Here is a 9,757-nt window from a genome sequence, read left to right as displayed (position 1 = left end):
CGGGCGGGAGCGGCGCGCGCCGGGGCCTGGCCGGACCGTCCGAGGGGACGCGCGCGAGAGCCGGCGATGCGCCCCGCGGCGGGGCTGGCGGCGCTGCTGGCGGTGCTGGCGCTGCGGGCAGGGGACCCGGCCGGGGCCGCGGCGCGGGGGGACACGTTCTCGGCGCTGACCAGCGTGGCGCGCGCCCTGGCGCCCGAGCGCCGGCTGCTGGGGCTGCTGCGGCGCTACCTGCGCGGGGAGGAGGCGCGGCTGCGCGACCTGACCAGGTGAGAAAACGCGCGCGGGGCCACAGAGGCGCCTGAGTCGGGGAGACTGAGTCAGAGGGCGGGACCGAGGCACCGTGCTGTAGGGTGGCGGGTGACTCAGTCTCATTGTCACTCAGCGTGGGACCTCAGACGCCGTGTGAGACTGGGTAAGCCTCGCTAGACCGTGAGGCTGAGACACCGTGTGGCCCAGGGTGACCATCAGACCCAGTGTCACCCGGGGTGGGACCTCGAGACACCGTGGCATGAGGTAAGGGGGAAACAGACCGAGCGTGACCTCGGGGACGCGGTATCACGCAGTGTGGGACCGCGAACGCCGTCGCACACACCCAGTAGCACCCCAGATCCCTCCTCACACAGCCAGGCTGCTGCGCTGTGGAAAAGTGTGGTCGGAGTGACTCAGGCCGAGTAGGAGGACCTCACAAGGCACGCCGGCAAGCCGTGTGGGCCCCCAGATCTGTGTCACAGAGACACAGCGCGACTGCAAGAGGGAGAGGGAGAAAATACTGTGTCGCTGCAGCCACGTGTGTGTCCCAGAGAACTGGTGTTTGGCAGGAAGTGACATTCTGTGACCATGTGTGAGATGTACATGCCTTTGGGACAGGATGGGCCCCACACTAGGATATCTCTGCGTCCCTCTGGATGCTGCTTGTACCGCTCATTATATGAAGAATGCTTCGTGTTCATTAACTCATTCAGTACCGGTGTTTGCTTATTATGTATGAGCCACACACTGTTCCAGGTAGTGGGGATAAAATGGTGAGCAAGACCCAACCCTGCCCTCAGGGAGCATCGTGATTGTTAATGAGAGATGTTCATTGTCTCCTTTGGGTTCAACTCTCCCCTCTCTTCCCACATATAAGAGCTCTCTAAATTCTAAATAGAAGATAACTAAGATTTAATATGTGTTCCTTGACACCAAGGAAACACTAGGGAAAACCATACTTGATACTAGCGGATACTGAGTGTAGTGCACACAAGCAGATGCTCAGCCACCACTGTTGGCTCCACAATCAGCAAACTCTGGTGCTACACACTGTGGCATAAAATACTGGAGACTTGGCACGCTGGGCCTCTGTAATCATGTATTGACTGTTAGTGTCAAGCTATGAAAAATGACTGTATTGTGTGATACATTGTGTTTGAATAGGTGCTGTGTCTGCTCTGGACGTGAAGCCTACAACAGTGCTGTAACCACATTGCTATCTGAGTATATTATTGTAGGTCTTACATCATCTGGCCCTCTCCTGAGCTGAGACAACAGAGAGCTGTCTCACAATGGACTGCTGATAAAACTGAGCGAGTGTATGTGATAGTAATACCAATCCTGGGGCACATGGGAAGAAGGCGCGTGGGACACTGTGGCCGTATGAGAGAGCCCCTGTTGGAGAGAATCAAGTTGTGTAGGAAGTGTGTGTGAAAGAGCTCGTTTGTTACTCAGTGGTGATTGAATGATGATGTTGTTTGGTATGTGCTCCTAAGTATGTAGCTTACATATAAGCAGTTACATGTGTGTTTAAATTTACTATCAGTTTGAAATAGTGTGAATATACGCACATGCACACACACAAAATATATGTGTGTATTATAACAATAAAAGATGATACTTTCAATCATTCTTGTCACTCTTTAGAGTGGCATCGTTGCCCAGTGTTTAATGGGCCTACTCTATAAAGCAAAATGTTTTAATTCTGTTCTTAGTCCACATGCATCAGAGTCTAGATTTATAGGTGGAAATAAAAGACTTCTCTTTGATTTGAAATTCCAGCAAGTTCCCTGCTACCCATGTGGTTCTCATACCACTAATCTCTTTATTTGGGTGGCTCAGAGAGAGATGGGTCAAGATCCTGATGCCGGGCCTCTCAAGGAACAGGTTCAGAACTGAGAGATGGCACTGTGGATCAAATGACTGGTGGAGGGGGTGGGGGGTGCTGATGCTGGTCTCCTTTACTGTCTCCTCACCGTTGACATTGTCACAGCTCTGTCACAGAACCCTAATCTCATTTGCTTCTTACACACAATGCTTTGAAATAGGTTTGTATGACTCTCTCAAACAAATGAGAAATCATTTAAAATATGAGAAGACTAAAGTTTAATACCCTTACCTGAGATTATACGTCTAGTAGGTAGCAAATCCAGGACTAGGATATAGTTCTTTTAATTGTTTATCATGCCATGAGGTCCTTACTGCTTGCTTTATCTGATGTGCCAGGACCCAGACCAAACCCCATAACTGCTGAGGTTTTATGAACAGCTGGAGTACGTAGTGGTTAAGAGTCTGGATGCAGGAACTTAACAGACCTCTGAATCTTTGGCTCTGACCTTGGGCAAGGTCTTTCCTTGACCTCTTTAGGCGTTAGTTTCCTAATCTGTAAAATGATGATAATGATAGCACCTACCCCACCGACTTGTTAGAAGGATTAAGTACCATGTAAAGGCATTTATCATTTTGCTTGGAATGTAATAGGTGCTCAACAAATGTTAGCTGTAACTGTAGGATTTTTTTGTTTATTTTGAGACTGCCTGGTGAAACTAGATCCCACCTTTGGATCTAAGCAGTAACTCAGATTGTGAGAGCCCAGATAGTAAGATTCAGAAAAATTCTAGATTATCTTCTCCTATGACTTATGAGCATTTAATTTCAGAAAGTTTAGTTTGATATTTTAGAGACTGTTGTTCTTTAGTCAATGCTCTAAAACCTAGTGAAATTATTGCTACTTAAAACAAGAATTTTGGCAGTTCTGCTCATTTTCCTATAGTCCCAATCTGGTGATCTAATGTAACTTGAAATGTTATTTCTAAGGGCTTCAGTTGATATTCTTCTTTAAATTTCTAAATTTAGAAATAAAATATTTGGGGGGTGGTTGGGTGGCTCAGGCAGTTAAGCGTCTGCCTTGGGCTCAGGTCATGATCCCAGGGTCCTGGGATCTAGCTGAGAATGGCTCCCTGCTCAGCGAGTTCTGCCTTTCCCTTTGCACCACCCCCATGCTCTCTCTCACTCCCTCTCTCAAATAAATAAATAAAATCTTTAAAAAAAGAAAAGAAATAAAATATTTTTCAATGTTGAAACTACTCTTTACCCCAAGTTAATGAATAAAAATTTTACTAGTACAGTATATAGATATATAGATATACTAGTTGTATATTTATCTATGTACAGTTAACCCCTAGCTTTTTTTTTTTCTGTTGCAATTTTAAAAAACTACCAAGATTGAAAGAGTAATAGCAGCAGCAGTAATTTTTGTGTTATGAATTAAGTATTTGGAATGTCTCAGAAGAACTGAGACAAAGCCATTTTGGAATTTCCAAGGAGAAACATATTGAATTAAAATAGCCTTTATATTGCGGCTGGATAACCTATCCAGGCTGTTTAATGCAGGATTGGGTTGCAAATTTGATGTGCAGATTCTTGAAGCAGGGATCTGATTTTCCACTCTCAGCAACATTTGTTAAAGCAAAAAGCCATTTAGGAAACCCTGAGGTTTGAATTCAGCATCCAGTAACTCGGTCTCTGAAAACCAGCTATTTGCTCAGAGGCTGGGAATAGGGCCAACGTTTGGATTCCAAACCAGTCTCAGATATCTGTTGATAGGTTTTTTCTTTGTGTGACAGAAAAGTGACGTATCTGAACGCTGAACTGAATTATGCGCTGCCCCAGAGATCAAACCCCTGCCCTAAGTAAACCGACCCCACAATACAACGTGCTATGTGAAGAGAACAAGGAGCTGGTGCTTCTGATATGCTGGAGGACTTGGGGAAAATCTTCACCTCGCTCCCTTGCTTCTTTCCTCTGATGCCTGTTAAGCGTTAGTCCTCAAGCACCAAATGAAGAATCTCTTTATTCAGTTATGGAAAAGATGATGGAAAGAAACGATAGAATGGTCATGCTGAAAGGATCCATAGAGATCTTCTAGACTAGACCAGTTCTGTCATATTACAGAGGAGCAAACCGAGGGAGAGTTGAAGGCTGGGTCTCCTCCCAGTCCAACACTCTATCAAATTACTGCGCACTCAGCCTCAGTTGTCCTTCGATCCTTACTCTTCAGGCTGGATTCAAGCCCAAGTCTCTGCTTGTAAGTGTTTTCGTCTAGCAGTGAAATATCTTTCGCTAAGTAGTTCCATATGGAGCTGAAGCAGGAAATAATGGGTAGTAAAAAAAAAAAAAAAAAAAAAAAAAAAAATCCCACACCCTGGAGGCTGGTTTAGTTTTTAAAACCCTAGAGTAGCCGCTCTCAAAGAGCCTTGTTTCAGGGATCAGAGACATCCTGGGACTTGACAGGCTTCTCATTTCCTCCCTGGGGCACCCAGGCCCAGATTCCTGTTTCTTAGGTCTTGCTTGAATTGAACTCTTGGCTCCCTGGAGGCACCTGGAGGCAGGTCATCTTCAATTCAGGCTCCACCCTTGAGAAACCCTTAGGTCAGACTCAGCTTCAAGGGAATGAACCCCCCCCCCCCCACCCTGCCACTCCCTCTGTTCTTACTTTCATCCCTTCCTGCTCACTGAAATCTTCCACTCTGGCCAAAGGACTCCTATATCCTCACCGCTCTTGAGCACATTCCTATAAATCCATAGCCTCTTCACTTTGCATGCACTTTTTCCTTTTATTTCCATTGTTGTTGTTATATCGTTCTCGAAATTAATAATTTTAAAATAAGGAAAAAATTTTTAGAGGGCATGCCTAGAACTCTTGGGTCTGCCTTATTATATATATATTTTTTAATTTTTATTTTTTAAATTATTATTATGTTTTATTATTAACATATATAATTATTATATATATTTTTTAATTTTTATTTTTTCAATTATTATTATGTTTTATTATTAACATATTTGTTTCAGGGGTACAGGTCTGTGATTCATCAATCTTACACAACACACAGCACTCACCACAACACATACCCTCCCCAGTGTCCATCACGAAGCCACCCCATCCCCCCACCCCCCTCCCTTCCAGCAACCCTCAATTTGTTTCCTAAGATAAAGAGTATATTACAGTTCGGTTTTTCTCCCTCTCTGGTTTCCTCTTGTTTCATTTTTTCCTCTCTTCCCCTATGATTGTCTGCCTTGTTTCTTAAATTCCGTGTATCAGTGAGATCATATGATAACTGTCTTTCTCTGATTGACTTATTTTGCTTAACATAATACCCTTTAGTTCCATCCACATCATTGTGAATGGCAAGATTTCATTTTTTGATGGCTACGTGATACTCCATTGTAAATATATACCACATCTTCTTTATCCATTCATCTGTCAGTGGACATCTGGGCTCTTTACATAGTTTGGCTGTTGTGGACATTACTGCTATAAACATTGGGGTGCAGGTGCCCCTTCAGTTCACTACATTTGTATCACTACGAATGTTCACTACATTTGTAAATACCCAGTAGTGCAATTGCTGGGTCATAGGGTAGCTCTATTTTCAACTTTTTAGCAACCTCCATACTGTTTTCCAGAGCGGCTGCACCAGCTTGCATTCCCACCAACAGTGTCAGAGGGTTCCCCTTTCTCCACATCCTCTCCAACATCTGTCGTTTCCTGACTTGTTATTTTTAGCCATTTTGAGTGGTGTGAGGTGGTATCTCATTGTGGTTTGGATTTGTATTTCCCTGATGCTGAGTGATGTTGAGCACTTTTTCATGTGTCTGTTGGCCATTCGGATGTCTTCTTTGCGGAAATGTCTGTTCAGGTCTTCTGCCCATTTCTTGATTGGGATATTTGTTTTTGGGTGTTGAGTTTGATAAGTTCTTTATAGATTTTGGATACTAGCCCTTTATCTGATATGTCATTTGCAAATATCTTCTCCCATTCTGTCGGTTGTCTTTTGGTTTTATTCACTGTGCAAAAGCGTTTTATCTTAATGAACTCCCAACAGTTCATTTTCGCCTTTGTTTTCCCTTGCTTTTGGAGATGTGTCTAGCAGGAAGTTGCTGCAGCCGAGGTCAAAGAGGTTGCTGCCTGTGTTCTCCTCAAGGATTGTGATGGATTCCTGTCATCTTTAGGTCTTTCAACCATTTTGGGTCTATTTTTGTATATGATGTAAGAAAATGGTCCAGTTTCATTCTTCTGCATGTGGCTGTCTGATTTTCCCAACACCATTTGTTGAAGAGACTTTTTTCCCTTAGATATTCTTTCCTGCTTTGTTGAAGATTAATTGACTATAGAGTTGAGGGTCCATTTCTGAGTTCTCTGTTCTGTTCCATTGATCTGTGTGTCTGTTTTTGTGCCAGTACCATTCTGTCTTGATGATCACAGCTTTGTAATAGGGCTTGAAGTCCATAATTGTGATGCCACCAGTTTTGGTTTTCTTTTTCAATGTTCCTTTGGCTATTTGGGGTCTTCCTGGTTCCATACAAATTTTAAGATTATTTGTTCCAGCTCTGTGAAAAAAGTTGATGGTATTTTGATAGGGATTGCATTGAATGTGTAGATTGCTCTAGATAGCTTGGACATTTTAACAATATTTGTTCTTCCAATCCATGAGCATGCAATGTTTTTCCATTTCTTTGTGTCTTCCTCAATTTCTTTCATGAGTGTTCTGTAGTTTTCTGAGTACAGATCCTTTGCCTCTTTGGTTAGAGTTATTCCTAGGTATCTTATGGTTTTGGGTGCAGTTGTAAATGGGATCGACTCCTTAATTTCTCTTTCTTCTGTCTCATTGTTGGTGTATAGAAATGCAACTGATTGCTGTGCATTGATTTTATATCCTGCCACTTTGCTGAATTCCTGTATGAGTTCTAGCAAGTTTGGGGTGGAGTCTTTGGGGTTTTCCACACAAAGTATCATATCATCTGCAAAGAGTGAGAGTTTGACTTCTTTGCCGATTCAGATGCCTTTTATTTCTTCTTGTTGTCTGATTGTGAGGCTAGGACTTCTAGTACTCTGTTGAACAGCAGTAGTGATTATGGACATCCCTGCCATGTTTCCCTTAGGAGAAAAGCTCTCAGTTTTTCCCTGTTGAGAATGATATTCGCTGTGGGTAGGTCTGCCTTATTATAATCAATAAATTGTTATAATCCCGATAGTGCGTTAGAAATGGAATAACTATAATATGCCAGGAAAGGAAACAGCATCTCTTGCTGATGTGAACACTGTGGTAGGACATCTGAAGAGGAGGGAAATTAACTAGAAAATGATCACTTCTGGTCCCACCATTTCTGGCCCTTTTCTATACATGTCGGCAAGCCAGAGAGCCTGGACACCTGCTGGACAACCCCATGGCTACCTCCCCCATTGCAGCCACCAGTTTGTATGTGGACTGCTTCCTAAATATCTCCCTTGAATCTATCCCGTCCTCTGCCCCCACTGTCATTATTATGGTTCAGACTCTCTTTACTCTTGCTTCCACTTTTGAATTGGCCTCCAAACTGTTCTTGTTGCCTCCGATCATCCCCACTTCTGAACCCCACCCTCTCATAGATTCGTATACGTAAACATATCATAGTGTATCCAACTGTCACTTAAAACCTTTTGGTGGCCCCTAATTGCACTCAGGGTAAAACCCAAATTCCTCAGCAGGGCCTGTGAGGTGCTCCTCCCTTGTCCAGTCTGATCTACCCATCATCCTTCCGACACCCCTGGGGCTCCAGTGGTACTGAACAACTTGGAACTCCCCTACCTTTTCTCTCCATCCCTTCACATATGTTGAACCGTCTCTGCCTGCTTCTCCTCCCTTCCTCATTATTTGCGTCCACCTATCAAGTTTTGGTGTATTATCTCCTCTGTGAAACCATCTCTGACCTGCTCTGGCCAAATTAATTACCCCCTCTCCTTACTGCCCCCTAAGCCTTGTTCTTAAACCTGGTGTTGCATCTGTTATGTAATTGTTTGTGTCTCACCCCACTAGGCCATCTGAGACCAAGTTTATTGTCTTAATCGAAATCCTGCCTTCAGCTCCTAGAAGAGTGTATTTTAGTTACTCTTTCATAGAAATGTATGTTGAATTTAGGTTTAGAGCAATGAGAAAAACAACTCTCTTCTTGTTCATGAAATTTTCAAGCATTGGACCCTGTCTTGCCTTTTCATCCCCAGCATCTAGCATGGAGTCCGCCATCTAGCGAATAACCGGTATAGACTGATTTATTGAATGAACACACATTTGTCAAGCCTCTGTGCTTTTGTACATGGTGGTCCCCATTGGCTCAAAAAATATTATTCCTAGGATACAGAGAAGATGAGCATGGCCCCTGTGCTAGGATGACAGATTCGTGCATCGTTCCATATTTTTTTTAAAGATTTTATTTATTTATTCAACAGAGATAGAGACAGCCACCGAGAGAGGGAACACAAGCAGGGGGAGTGGGAGAGGAAGAAGCAGGCTCCTAGCGGAGGAGCCTGATGTGGGGCTCGATCCCATAACGCCGGGATCACGCCCTGAGCCGAAGGCAGACGCTTAACCGCTGTGCCACCCAGGCGCCCCCCATATTTTTTTTTAATCACTGTGACGTACACCTGAAACTAATGTAACACTGTGAGTCAACTATACGCAAGTAAACAAAACAAAGCAAAACAAAAAACGAAAAAACAAAAACAAAAAAAACTTCATCCTTTTTTGGTTTAGCTCCATGGAAACAATATGGCAAAATCGGCTGAGAACAAGCTTCAGAGTCAGGAAGATTTGGATTCAGATCTGGTTTTGTCACTCACTGTGTGGCCTTGTCTCCATTTTCTCTCCCTTCAAAATGGGCGTGATAAAATCTACTCTGAGGGTTGTTGGGGGTATTAAATGAGACAAACTATATTTAAAGCACTTAACAGGATGCCTGATATGTGGTAAAGGCTCGGTAAATAGTAGCTATCAATCGTTTAATCCTTTAGGACTCAGATCTAAGTGCCGTTTCCTCCGGGAAGTCTTCCCTTACACCTACTAACTCCCACCTGGGTTAGGGGCCCTGCCTGCAAGTGGCTGGAGCATTACATAGCATTATAAGCTCACTTCTCTCCTAGCAGGTATCACAGTTATTGCAATTAATTTAACAACATTTTTGAGCTTCTACCAGATTCTAAGTATTGACTATAGAGTGATGAGAGAAAAGGTTTTCCGGTTTGTGAACTCCTTGAGAGCTCCACCCTGTCTTGCCTTTGTACCTCTAGCATCTAGCGTGGTGCCTGATATGCACTAATTGACCAGTAGAGACTGACCCATTGAACAAATGAATGGACCTACTTCTGTTGTCTTGGTAGTTTTCATATTCTTTGTGCTTATTGGTTAGAGTATTATGTGAGTCGCAAAGGGTTCCCGTTTCATTTTTAACTACTCTAAATGTACATACACCATGCCAGCCTTTGCTAGGGGCAGTGGGTACGTCAGTGAGCGAGATCGTTCTACTCCTCTCTTCCAGATTCTATGACAAGGTGCTTTCTTTGCACGAGGATTCGGCAACCCCTGTGTCTAACCCTCTGCTTGCATATACTCTCATCAAACGCCTACAGTCTGACTGGAGGAATGTGGTACATAGTCTGGAGGCCAGTGAGAACATCCGAGGTAATGAGGAG

At 43.8% G+C, this 9,757-nt stretch overlaps 1 protein-coding gene and 1 pseudogene across 2 annotated transcripts in view; both read left to right on the top strand.

Annotated features, from left to right (window-relative positions):
* The first annotated feature begins 66 nt into the window (after positions 1-66).
* The window catches only part of P4HA3 (prolyl 4-hydroxylase subunit alpha 3), a 42,701-nt gene continuing 33,010 nt past the window's right edge, over positions 67-9,757 (top strand). For both annotated transcript variants that reach the window (XM_040630839.1, XM_040630838.1), the window contains exons 1-2: positions 67-266; positions 9,604-9,746. In XM_040630839.1, coding sequence (XP_040486773.1) covers positions 67-266; positions 9,604-9,746 — 343 coding nt within the window. The remainder of the gene's footprint in view (positions 267-9,603; positions 9,747-9,757) is intronic.
* Positions 8,391-8,489, top strand: LOC121102998 (annotated as a pseudogene).

This window comes from Ursus maritimus, unplaced genomic scaffold (assembly GCF_017311325.1).
Source record: "Ursus maritimus isolate PB19 unplaced genomic scaffold, ASM1731132v1 scaffold_16, whole genome shotgun sequence".
NCBI classification, from domain to species: Eukaryota; Metazoa; Chordata; class Mammalia; order Carnivora; family Ursidae; genus Ursus; species Ursus maritimus.
The sequence above is the reverse complement of the archived record's forward strand: the minus strand, read 5'-3'. Positions and strand labels throughout refer to the sequence as shown.